The sequence below is a fragment of the Globicephala melas genome, chromosome 15 (genome assembly GCF_963455315.2).
Source record: "Globicephala melas chromosome 15, mGloMel1.2, whole genome shotgun sequence".
Classification (NCBI taxonomy): Eukaryota; Metazoa; Chordata; class Mammalia; order Artiodactyla; family Delphinidae; genus Globicephala; species Globicephala melas.
In genome coordinates this window covers 60014114-60027914 of record NC_083328.1, presented here as the reverse complement: position 1 = coordinate 60027914, position 13801 = coordinate 60014114, and the positions used below count along the sequence as shown (strand labels likewise).

General features: G+C 39.7%; 1 protein-coding gene across 2 annotated transcripts in view; it reads right to left on the bottom strand.

Annotated features, from left to right (window-relative positions):
- The window catches only part of TPX2 (TPX2 microtubule nucleation factor), a 61262-nt gene that overhangs the window by 16004 nt on the left and 31457 nt on the right, over window positions 1-13801 (bottom strand). For both annotated transcript variants that reach the window (XM_030830957.2, XM_060285443.1), the window contains exons 7-12: window positions 12865-12993; window positions 10981-11102; window positions 9865-10016; window positions 8260-8431; window positions 6121-6259; window positions 5099-5315 (exon numbers count right to left, since the gene is read on the bottom strand). In XM_030830957.2, the coding sequence (XP_030686817.1) occupies window positions 5099-5315; window positions 6121-6259; window positions 8260-8431; window positions 9865-10016; window positions 10981-11102; window positions 12865-12993 (931 nt within the window). The remainder of the gene's footprint in view (window positions 1-5098; window positions 5316-6120; window positions 6260-8259; window positions 8432-9864; window positions 10017-10980; window positions 11103-12864; window positions 12994-13801) is intronic.

Genomic DNA, 13801 nt, shown 5'->3' with positions numbered 1-13801 from the left:
GGACACCAGCCTGTAGCTCGAACACAGTCAAGGATACGCGGTAATAGGAAGTACACTGAGCAAGGAGTCAAGAGGTCTGTTTTAGCCCGGCTGATTCCAGTCTGTACAACCTGTATAACATGAGATAGCCTTTTAGTCCTTGGTTTTTTTCCTTTCATAAAATATAGTAATTGAAATAAATATCTGAGGACTCAGTTTTAAAATAATGCCACTTTTCCTATTTTTCCCCTCTCTCTGCATCCTCCCAACAGAGAGATGTGCATTTTAAAAGAAATCTCTAATAAGTAAGCCATGAAAGAGATATTTACGAGTAGGATCAATCCTCATAATTACTTGGGGGAGAAGGAAAGGTGATTTATGAAAATCAACCTTGCAGCAACTATTTATCCACACCCCATCTCCACTGCAATCAAAGCCAATAGGGGGCTCAATCGGAAATAAAGAAAAAGACATTGGGTTTCTAGAGACAGAGAAGGCTTCTTGTTTTATTATTTTAAGGTTTTTTAGTTATAAGCTCCTTGAGGGCAGCGACATTGCCAATTGCATTCCTTTGCATTCTCCACAGCACCTACAAGAAGTAGTAATTGTTCAATGAACATATGTTGATTAGCATTACTGTCCTTATTTGTTTACATGTCAATCTGTTCTCCCAGACTGTGAAAGCTTTGAGGACAGAGGCTGTGCCTAATTCCATTCGATTTCCCAGTGTCTAACACAGGCTGGTGCACTTCAGCTTGTACTGCTGCTCATGCAGTTATCCAATATAGCAATGCCCATGCTGTGATGCTTAGGTGCTGGGGAAACAGGAGTGAACAGTACAGATATACATGGTCCCTGCTATCAGTGAGTTCACATTCTAGTGGAGGAAAGAGACAATGAAAAAGTAACAAATCAAGTATTTCCTGATTTTCACAAGTGCTCTGAAGAAACCCAACAGAATGTGGAGCTGAAGGATAATGGGGGAAACTCTGAAAGGAAGCTGAGGGAAAGTATCTCTAAAGAGGTGATACATGGTTAGAAGTGGGCATTGTGGGTGGACAGATGACACATTTTGGAAACGCAGCCCAGGATGGGGGATGGGATGTTAGGGGTGAGCACTTCTCCCTAAGGCAGGATATGCCCCCAAGTGCCCTGGGACAAGTTCTCAGGCCTGTCCCAGAGCAATTAGGAGATTACCATGAAGCAATGTTATATCTCAAGGAGTATGAAAAAAAAAATTTTTTTAAAGCCTGCTGGTCTCCCCAAGTCCCTAAAATGTTGCTGCTAAAATTACTCACTGGAGAGCACAAGAAACACCACAAGGACGCATGGAAAGAGAGCTTCAGCACCAGGGGACACGGATGGGGACAACAGTGTCAGACAGATAGCTGCATTCTGACTCTGGGAGGCAGGCTCTTCTGCTGCCTGAGGGTCCAACACTAGAAGTTAAGACACCTAACCTCAGTTCTGCCACCAACTTTTAAAAACGTTTCTATGGGCAAGCCACATTCTTCTTTCAAAGCCTCCCTTTCTAAAAAATGAAGAAGAGTGGAAGGGAATAAATACATCTTTGCCTCCTTTTCTGGTTTGCTTCTCTAGAATCCAAAAGTTGAAGTGATGTCACTGGAAATTTCAGTAGGGAGAGAGCTGCAAAGAGCCAGCATCAAACTCAGATACTGCCATTTGCCAAAATAAACAATGATAACAGCATTGTGGGGTAGAATAAGTGTTTAAGGAGATGACAGGTTCAAATCCTGGTTCTGCATACTAGACACCTCTCAGCATCTCTTTCCTCATCTGAAAAGTAGGGTTAAAAATAGAACATTGTATAACTGATTCACTTTGTTATAAAGCAGAAACTAACACACCATTGTAAAGCAATTATACTCCAATAAAGATGTTAAAAAAAAGAACATTATCTCTTAAGAGTTGTTATGAGAAATAAATAAGATAATCTGCACAAAACACTCAGTACAACATAAGCATGCAATAGTTATTACTATTAACAACATGACTGCTTACTGTGTGTCAGACACTAAGGTCTTCATCAGGGCTCTCTCTAATCTATGCTGCACCTAACAAAGCAAAACTCCAGGGGTGGAGCCCAGGAATCTGTTTATATAATAAAATCCCAGAGGATTCTGAGAACCAGTTGGATTTGGCAATCACTTCCCTACCATTCAGTAGCATCTAACATACTTACCTAGTGTTTTGCTCATCTGTTTATCCAGAATTCTCAACAAGGCCTTACCTGGTACAATGCTACTCTAAGATCTCACTTAACTCCTAATGAACTCTAGTCACCCTTCCCCACTTACCACTTCACCCCAACATTTCCAAAGTACAACAAACTGCCAAACCAATTTCCTAAATCAGTGTTTCTAAAAATGGAGTTCAGGTAATACTGGTGGTATGGAAAAGGATGTAGACCATGTTTTTTTAAAAAATAATCACATATTTTCCTAAGAACCTTTTAGTTTAAAAGGTACCTTCTATTTTAACACAAGAGCATGGACCCTGGAACCATATTCAGATACCAGCTCTGCCACTGGCTAGTTTGTGATCTTGGGCAAGTTATCTGACCTCTACAAAACAGACTGATAATAGTATCTACAGTGTTTACTTCATAGGGTTGTTATGAGAATTAAGTAAGTTATCATATAAAGAGCTTAGAATAAAACTTGGCACATAAGCTTTATAGAAGTATTAGCTATTATTGTTGTTATTCATGGCCAAAAGTACTGATTTTCCATTTACATAATGATTTATATGTTCCCCTTAAAATTACTTTTAAAATGAGCTGATGATTTTAAGAATATATAAAGTCAATTAAAGTCAATATTGGTATAGGAGATACAAAGAATACAGTAAAAATCGAGAGGGTGATAGGTAAATTAAATAAAAAACAAAAAAAACTTGTAGCAGGGGGAAAAGCCAGGAGCTTGGAGAAAAAGATGTTATTAAAAGTAAGGTGCCAAATGCACGTTACAGAAGCCTCATGGAGGTCATTTCTCTTTTCTGGGCCTTGGGTTTCTGATGTGTAAAGTGAAAACTCTGAGCCCTTCTGGGTCTAGGATTCTGAGGTCTGCATACAAACTACAGTTCCCTTGTTGTATTCAGAACAATTTCCTCACCAGGTAATGACAAAGAAGGCACAACTCTTGGAGACTAATCACTTGAGTGGGCAGAGGTTTCTTAAAAGTTTGCGTAACAGGGCTTCCCTGGTGGCGCAGTGGTTGGGGGTCCGCCTGCTGATGCAGGGGACGCAGGTTCGTGCCTCGGTCTGGGAGGATCCCACATGTTGCGGAGTGGCTGGGCCCATGAGCCATGGCCTCTGAGCCTGCGCGTCCAGAGCCTGTGCTCCGCAGCGGGAGAGGCCACAACAGTGAGAGGCCCGTGTACCGCCAAAAAAAAAAAAAAAAAAGTTTCTGTAACAGAGTCTGGCCTATCATACGTATGCATCACAGAAAAAAAGAAAAAAGAAAGAAAAAGAGAAAAAGAAAAGCGTTGTGAATAGAAAAGAGGTCTCATGTGCAGAAAGCTCTCAAACTGAAAGAAGATATTGGCGAGGGAAGAGAGGAAGAATCATTTGTAAGCATCACCATGCTTTTTTTAAAGCCTGGAAAATATAACTTCGGATTGCTTCTGACTTAGTGCTAAGAAAATAAACAAAACTAAATAGCCAGTCAAAGGTAATACAGTTGTCCCTCAGTATCCTGAGGGAATTGGTTCCAGGACCCCCAAAGATACCAAAATTCGAAGATGCTCAAGTCCTTTACATTGGTGTAGTATTTACATATAACCTATGCACATCCTCCTGTATACGTTAAGTCATCTCTAGATTACTTATAACACCTAATACAATGTAAATGTTATGTAAATAGCTGCCTGAGTGCAGCAAATTCAAGTTTTGCTTTTTGGAACTTTCTAGTTTTTTTCCTGAATATTTTCAATCCATGGTTAGTTAAATCTGCAGATACATAACCTATGGATAAGGAGGGCCAACTGTATATTGGTGCACACTTTCACTTAAAACTGTGGGGACCCTAAAGGATAAGCAAAAAGAAAGAGGACGGGAAAACAGTTCTTAGTACCTGGACATAAGGTGATTCAAACTGGAAGGAGGATGATTCCCCATCTGCCTGGAAATATACCTGAAAACCATCTTTGCACTTATGCAGGTGCTGAACTCCATTACTTCTTCTCTGACTGTGGCATCTCTTCTTGATTGTATATTTTCTCTCAAATCATGACTGTGAGCCCATCATCAAACTACAACCCACTTCTCTAATCTAGGTTCCAGGTGCTCCTCTGGATATACTTCTTTTCTCCAGCTTAAATGACCCATTTACAGTTCCCAGTAGCCACCCCATGCTTTCCACCTTTGGACTTTTTTTATGTTACTCCCACTGCCTGGAATGCTTGGCCAGTCCATTTCATTTGCACATCTACAAGTCCAAATTCCACCATAGAGTGGAGAGGCAATATAATGAAGTGTAAGGTCACAAACTCTGGACCCAGAGTGCCTGAATTCTTATACTTGTTCCACTACTTACCAGCTGAGTACCCTAGGAATGCTACTTAAACTCTCTGTCACTCAAGTGCCTCATCTGAAACTGGTGAGAATTAGAGTACACAACCTGAAGGGGTTCTGATCAAAATGAATGGGTTAATATACAAAAAGGGCTTGGAGCACATAGTGCCTGGCACATAGTGAAAGTGTCAGCTATTATGACAGTAACGACAGGAAGATGACGATGATGAGGACGACTACTATACATTGCCAAGGCTCAGATCAAATGCTTCCTCCTCCACAAAGCATTCCCTGAACCTTCTATCTGGAAGAAATCATTAACTCCTTTGAATACTTATAGCACTTTTAACTGTCACCTCTCTTAGAGCACTTCTGTCACTCTTTATATTATTTATACCTATACTATATCCCTTACTGGACTTTAAGTTTCCTGAGAGCAAAATCCACCTCTGACATGTCTCTTTATCACCCACAGCTCCTATTATGATGCCCTGATCATGTATCTACTCAAACATTTGTGAATGGGTGGATCTGTGGTCATGAGCAGGGCACTTCTGCCAGCTCGCCGAGCCTCCCCACTCTTACCACAACATCTTCCAAGATCTTAGTAGGGCAGGGCCTAGAATGAAATTCAAAGTGTTCATCCTCCAATTTCTTCTTTGACTCTCGCTCCTGGATCCTCTTCTCAGTTTCCAAATCAAAGCCAATAGGCTGAGTGGATGGCTTCACAGGCGGTTTCTTAGGCAAGATGGGTCCACCTTCAAGAATTCTGTGATCAAGTTCCTGTGCTTTGAATTTGTATCTGTAAGGTGAGAGTTTAAGTGACAACCACAAAAAATATTTTAATAAAATGAAAACTACATAAACAACAAAGTAAGCCAAAACCAGAAAAATAATACTCATTAAGATTACCCATCATGCACAACAAAATTTCAACTCTCTTCATAGCCACTGTCTCTACCTCTAGAGCAAAGAATAAATGAGACAGTCTAATATTCCCACCACTTTAAAGATTGCGGTTTCTCTGCAAGAGGAAACTCCCCCTTCTAAAAAGAAGTAAAAGAAGGGGACTTCCCTGGTGGTCCAGTGGTTAATGCAGGGGGTCCCAATGCAGGGGGTCCAGGTTCAATCCCTGATCAGGGAACTAGATCCCGCATGCCACAACTAAAAGAGCCCTCATGCTGCAACTAAGACGTGGCGCAGCCAAATAAATAAATAAATAATTTTTTTTAGAAAAAGAAAGTACAAGAAGGAAGAAAGAAGAATACAGGAGACAAACTCTAGCACTAATCACATTAAGTTCCAGTTCCCTTGGGTAGCCATAAAAAGGTGAGATCTACCTAAATTAACCTCAGAGGACACTCCTTATTGGAATCATAAGTAAGTTCTCCCACTGCAACCTCCACAATAGTGTTTTACCAGTTTACACTTCAGGACAGCTCCATATTCCCACTTTCAATCCTTTCATCACAGTGGCAAGGCAGAGCCTGTAGCTCAAATGCCATAATTCCCAAGGCAAGAAAAATAGTTAACTGTCCCCCTTACAGAACTGAAAAGAAAGTAGGCACGTTCTTGGAACTCCTCCTCAAACACTGAGTGAAACTTACTGCTGCAGTTTCTCGAGCTCCTCAGCCTCCTGTTCTGCTGCACTTTTGTAGGTCACAGGTCTTGCACGCTGTTTGGTTTGCAGCACAGGAGTCTGTGGGTCTCTGCATATCTTGGCCACAGATTTGGAGGGTAACAGAGCTGTAAACCAAGATCACAGACATTCACTTAGCTCTCCAAGACCCCGTATACCTGTAGGTGCTGACTCAGCTAGGCAGCCCAGAGATGCCAAACCAGAGTGGCTGGCCTTCTACACTCAGCTCAGCTCATGTCAGTCAATCTGATAAACATTCAGTCCTTTCTCCCCTGTCACTCTTTACTGAAGGGTATGATGAAGGCAGCCCTTGGGTAAACTCTGCTATCGTCTTCTGAATCTGAAATCCATTTATGTCTGATGGATTCCTTTTCACTGCACAGGCCTGTACTGACTTTCTATTGACAGTGCTAACTATTTTGCTTGTTATTGACAAATAAGATTTTCACTTATTCCAGCTTTAAAATAAGGCCTTTCTAAAGACCAAGTAATAACTCCCAATATTATGTATTCCCTAAAAGTGTCTACATCAAAACATCAAGACCACCTCTCACAGAAAGTCAAATGGAAAAAGTAAGAAAAAACTATGTCAAAGCATCAATATTAAGATCATCATCACCACTCATAGAAAATAATGATTTATCTGGCCAGGAGAAACCTTGTCAATTTTCATAATTACACAGAATGAATCCTCTAATTTAGACCTTATTACCTAACAGTGGGAGATGGAAACCAAATCTACTTATTTTAGAAATAAGCCAGCCTTCAAGTATACATATAACTATTTTTGAGCTATAACGGTACAAAGTTTTAAATAAAAATTGCAGAAAATAATTTTTCTATTTGCCAGGACCAAGATTCTAAGAGCAATGTATATAAGACTCTAACAGTCATGTATTATTTGGAAAGTCATGGTTAATATTTACATTTCCATTAGAATAAAGAAAGACATTTCATTATTTTCATAATATAAAATCTGACAAATGGTTACTAGAACATAATAACAATATTAGGAAATGCTGTCCTTAAAGGAATTCATCTGGCTACCTAACATAGCACTAAACAGTGCCTATGCAAAGGCAGAAAAAATTTAGAAACCTCCAAAGTCAAAACAAACGGATTCTGCTTTATCCAGAATACTACCCTACACTCTTGACAACTATTGTATACCACACCTCCACTCCTGAAACTTCTTTAGCTTCTTTTCGTAGGAATTATTTTCATAAAGATAGATGCTATTAGATTAGATTACTCTTATCTGTTCACCACCAAATCTACAAACTCAACAGCACAAAAATATACAATGGAGAAAAGACAGCCTCTTCATGGTACTGGCACAAAAACAGAAATATAGATCAAACTCAGCAGCACCTGCACCCACTGCTCTCTTCCACCCTCCTTTCAAAGAACAATCACTCCACTTGTGTTAAGTATCCCTCTCCTACCTGCCTGCACAGGGACTTAATCATCGGTTATCTCTTTTCTCTCCTCTATCTTCATCTTCTTTCCCTGCTAAGGACTTCTCAGCATACAGACCTGCTCTCCCTATCTCACACCTCCCTTGATTCTTACATCTCCCTCCACATGCACAGCACTTACCATAATTTGTAATGACCTATTTGTTTATCTGTCTCACTGAATTAGAAACTTGATATTGAGTAGCACCAAGTCCGTTTTGCTCACTTCTATACTCCCTACACCACACAGAGTGTCTGCTTTGTAGTGGTAAAACATTTATTGAATTGCTGAACAAAAAGCACACAACCTTAAGTGAATGGAATGCTTTCATTTTCTGTAGGTGAGTAAATGCACACTGACACATGGTAAAGATAGCCTTGATGTGTAATGACATCTCAGGTTAACTTAATTCCCCTTGGCCAATTATTGATCAGGAGGATCGAGGTGGTTGATGGGTATAAGTGGACAGATAGCTGGGTGGTTTGAGAAATGCTCAACTATGTATACATTTGTTGTCTGCATACAGGCACATGCCATGCTTTAGTTCAAAAGTGAGGATTTCAACTAAAGGCAAATTTGCACCTAAGATGTAAGGAAAGGGAATTCTAGGGGAGGCTCCAGCCAGGTATGATATTGGAAAGAAACTTACTAATATCATCCTTCTTGCTCCTCAAGTGATATCTGTTAGGGGTTCGTTTATGGAAGGCTTCGACCTGCTGTGCAAGGGGCACATACGTAGAAGCCGTCTCACCAAATGTTCTTTTCTTTCCCTGGGACAGGTTGAAAGGCATAACAATGGTGCATCCCTTAGTCACTCGGGCCTGAAAAGAAAGAAGTTGTTCCCCAAATGAAGTGTTATGGAAGAGCTCAGATCTACCACAAGCCACAGACTCAGTACAGAGGATCAAAAGAAAAAGGGTCAGGGCTTCCCCTGGTGGCGCAGTCGTTGAGAGTCCGCCTGCCGATGCAGGGGACACGGGTTCATGCCCCGGTCTGGGAAGATCCCACATGCCGCGGAGCGGCTAGGTCCGTGAGCCATGGCCGCTGAGCCTGCACGTCCAGAGCCTGTGCTCCACAACGGGAGAGGCCACAACAGTGAGAGGCCCGTGTACCGCAAAAAAAACAAAAAAAGAAAGAAAGAAAAAGGGCCTGTGTAAAGCCAAGATTATTATTCTTCTTAAGTTGTCAGTCCTTGAGCAAGGGTTATAAACAGTCTATTCCCATCTTTTAAAAAGGGGAAGAGGGGAATTCCCTGACGGCCCAGTGGTTAGGACTCTGTGCTTCCACTGCAGGAGGCGCAGGTTCAATACCTGGTTGGGGAACTAAGATCCCACAAGCCACACAGTGTGGCCAAAAAAATTAAAAAATAACAATAAAATGAAAAGGGGGAGAAAGCATCTAGAACTTAACAAATTATCTGTTCTGTAAGAGTACATAAGGTGATTTTTCCCAAGCATGTTAATGTTTTGAAGCAATCAAGAGCAAGTTTTCTTAGAAGTGAAAAAAGCTGCAAAGGTATCCCATCCCCAGTCCCATTTAAAAATTTTTAATTGGGCTTCTGGACCTGAATCAGGTCAGGCAGCTGCCTGAATCAAATTCTCTCCACACATCCTACCAAAAACTGACTGATGAAGAAGCCTACTCTTTGGGTCATTAATTTTGATAAAATTGGTCTCTGATTGGAAACAAAACTCTTCAAGGACTTACGTCCCAAAGGAAGAAGCACAACCCCAGGATTTAAGATTGCAAAGGACTGACTTCAGCAAGTCATGATGGTGACTGCAAATGCAAGGAGAAATTCTTAGTGCTAGGATTTTTATTTAGGATTGTTACTGTTTTTGTTAGCGCTCTGGTAACAAAACTGGATTTGAGTGGTCTGCCCCAATCCCATTTTCCCCATAAACCCTGTTATATTTTGCACACAATTTTGCAGACACAAGATTTTTTCAAAAATTTTGTTATAGCACAAGCTGTAACAAGCCTGTACCTACAATTTGCCACACATAATTCTATGTGTTTTGTGTACATTCTCAATTCAGTTTTCACAGCAACTTGATAAGATGCTTCCCAGAGACATAGAGTGATTTGTCCAAGATTACACAGCTAACAGGGGCAAAGTGAGGATTCAGACCTATCTTAACTCAAAAACATATGCTCCTCTCAATTATATTATTGTAACTAAGTGACCACAAATATTACACCAGAATCCTCACTGAATTATTAACAAGAATATTAATTTAGTCTATCAACTTACAGGAGACGGAGGATGCTTTCGCAGTTCAGATGTAAAGTTCACTTCCTTATACTCCTCCTGGTTCTTAGGATGTTGTTTGATTCGCTCATCTGTGAGGAAGTGGAAGTCAACTGATTTGGTTACCTGGCTCACTGATTTCTTCACAGGGAGCCCTGAGTGAGGAGCAGAGTAAAACACACAGATAACACTAAGAATAGAGAACATAAAGTAAGTCCCCTTTTATCCAGTCCTTCTGGTATTTCTATTACCATGGATCTAACTTTGTTCACTCTCTACATATAAGCCAACACTTGAAACAGTCCTCAGGGACACCAATATATGTGCCTTATTCATTTAGTACTATTGGGTTTGAGGCCTTTCGGTCAGAGGCAAACTGTTATAAGGTAGCACAGGGGAGAAGAATCCCACCTCCCAGTTGTGGTCATAGCTCTGGAGACAGAGAAACTGGAATACTTTTGATAGGAAAAGCTATGAATTGACTTTAAAAGCACTTAACTAAGCATCTCTAAGAGGGATACCCTATAAACTCCAGAGATGCTTTTCAACCCAGTAAGCAGAGCTTCACAGCTCTGACTCCACCAATGATAATTATGCTAAAGCAAAGCAGAACTCTGATCCCTTCAGCTCTCTCAGGTATACTTTCCTCCATAACTACAACTGGATTCACTCAGCTGTCTTTTCCTCTGACTAGGATAAAATGGGAAGACAACAAAAAGCTGGTCTGCCCAATTGCTCTATCTTCTGTCTCAATCCTAGTTCCTTCTTATTCTAATACAAAGAAAAAGAATTAGGAGAAAAAAGGAGGGAGGAATTAACTCCACTTAGAGAAATGAGGTAAGGACTCATGGAAAAAGGCCTCAAAAGATGGGTGTGACTTCTTCAGTTAGAGATGGAGAGGAACAGCATGCTCTAAGAAAGGACCAACATATGTAAAATGTTCTAGGGAATGATCACTGGGATATGAATGGTACCCATGTCCAGGTTTCTAAATAAACACATCTTTTAATGCTGACTACTGACCAAGAAAGACTTTTGTGCTTTAGAGACTTCAAAAACCCTACCAAGATTATGAGAAGCACCCCCTCATACATCAGACTCAATCAGAACCAAGCTGACCTGCTCCTGCAAGAGCAAATTTTTTGAATTCTTCATTCTTTTTCCGCATCTCTACCACCTCTTGCTGCATTTTCATTCTCTTCTCCAACTCTTGCTCCTCAGTACTTTTTAGAATCTTCTGCCTAAAAGGCAAATCAGTAAAGGAGATGAGAGAAGAGAGGAGAGGAGAAAGTGACTCAGTGGTTAAAAAAATCTAAAGGCATTATATAGATTAGATTTTTAACCTGTGATAAAATAACCATCAAAACCAAAAAGTATTACCTAATAAATTGATATTAACTTAGATAACACTATGAAAAAAAGATACAAAATTTATTCCAAAATATTGAAAAAGTTTCTGAAAAAACAGCTAAAATAGACTATAGAAGATATTATAAAATATCCACAAATTTGACTATATAATGATTAACTTTTATGCCACAAGAAAAACTAAAATACCAGTAGTAATATTTTCAACAAACATGGCAAGAGGTTAATATACATAAAATATATACTGTGATAGAGAGAACAGACTTAGGAGTAAAGCCATCCAGAATGCAAATCCCAACCCTGTTGTTTCATTTTCTGCCTATGTGATCTTGAGAAAACTATTTAACCTCTGTGAGCCTCAGTTTTCTCCAATGTAAAATGGGTAATATGAATACTTGTTCTCACAGGATACTTGTGACTATTAAATCAGATAATGTTTCTGAAATACTGGACACATAGCAGAAGTTCAATTTAAAGTAGCCATTCTTAAAAAAACAATAACAATAAAATAAAGTAGCCATTCTTAGTAATGAGAACATCACTAAGACCACTTATAGATAAACAGAAAAGGAAAACAGATGATTCACCCAAGAGGAACTTTGGAAAAGATGCTTACAATAATAGTTATACAATTTTGTCAGCAAACACATAAAAATTAAAATAATCTGATGCCATCAACATATCAGTTAAATTTGAAACAATTTTTAAAGTAAAAAAATTCAATGCAGATGAGACTACAAGGAAATAAAAATATTCATTCAAAGTTGATGGCACTGTAAATTCACCATTCATTTTGGAAATAAAATTAGCAATAAATATCAATAGCCAGAAAACTGACCATAATCTTAGATCAAGGAATTTCTCTTTCCTTATCCTGAGGAGACTAGTCAAAGAAAAGGATCTGCCTGTAAAGATGTTCATTGATTCCTTATAATAGTGAAAAATCGGAAACAGCATTTTCAACAGGAAATAGTTAAATATAATCTGATAGAATGCTAACAATCTATCAAAAAAAGGGTAAATGTGAAGATTTTGTAGCAGTACAGAAAATAAAATAGTCTCATAGCAAGTGAATAAAGCAGAGCCCAAAGATTGCTTATACACTGATTGTAAAAATATGTATTTTACTTGAGTAAAGTCCAGAAGGGAGCTTGGCAAAATAAAAACTGTTCAATTTAGGTAGTAAGAACCTTCACTAACTTTTTCCTTCTATATTTCTTTTACGTTTGTTTTAATAGTTAATTTTTTTCAATCTGTAACACTCAAGCACCCACAAGGACATAAAACAATTTACCTTACCATGGTTACGGCTTTCAGAGTTTCCCAAGCTCCATGTGCATCAAACAGACTGTAGATGTACCCATTTGTAATTTTTTTTTTTTTTTGTGGTACGCAGGCCTCTCACTGTTGTGGCCTCTCCCGTTGCAGAGCACAGGCTCTGGACGTGCAGGCTCAGCAGCCACGGCTCATGGGCCCAGCCGCTCCGCGGTATGTGGGATCTTCCCGGACCGGGGCACGAACCCGTGTCCCCTGCATTGGCAGGCAGACTCTCAACCACTGCGCCACCAGGGAAGCCCCCCCATTTGTAATTTTACTCTACTGACTCTAAAGCTGAAATTCAGGATAGAATCATACCTTACAGGTGGGATACAAGGCACAGTATGTCTGCCCTTGGCTTTCTCTGGGGAAGACTCATTCTTTTCAGAAGTATCTTGATGAGCACTGCCTTCTTCCTCTTCCTCTGGCTTCTTTTTATTGTGAGAACTTGAGTTGAAAAGAACAAAAAATATCCTCTCAATTCCCTACAGCATATCCTGCTCTACCCTCCTCCCCAGATCTACCACACATGACTTAAATTTTCTCATTCTTTAGGACAAAAACCATGTTTCAACAGCAAGATTCTTCCAATAGTATCATCAGATCATATATTCCAATGGCTACAATGGGTAAACTTTGAGAATGCCAATAGAAGTCAGGGTAAGAGCTGTCTGGTGATGGTTCAGGAGGGTAGGAAGAGATTCCAACTGCTCATCATCAAATGAACAAATGCCAGACAGCTAGTTGTCTCCTCAATACTTATTCTACTTTCTTTCTTATTAACAGAACCCCAATTTTGCTTGGGGCAGCAATGTATGAAGGCAAAAGTATTGTACTTGCTTCAACAGTCACTACTGCAACTAGAGGGGATCTAATTTACAGTTCAGTCAACTGAGGCATAACATAAGCGTTTCTGGAAAATACTTCACTTTCCTGATATGGGTGCTGCCCCTCTTTCTTTGCCAGACCCTTCTTCTTCTCTCAAACATGGATATGATACCTAGAGATATAGTAGCTATCTTCAGATAATGAGGCAACAAGCACTAAGAAGAAGCTAAGAAACACAGAGCAGCCATCTTGAGCAACAAGTATGAAAAAAACCCCTAAGACTCAAAGAGATGTCATTGAACCAAAGCAAACTACTTTCAGACTTCTGTGAAGAAAATAAATCACTATTCCTTAAACCTCTCTAGTTAAATAGAGAGGTCTTATTACCTTCAGCAAAATACATTCCTAACTGATAAAAATAAGAACA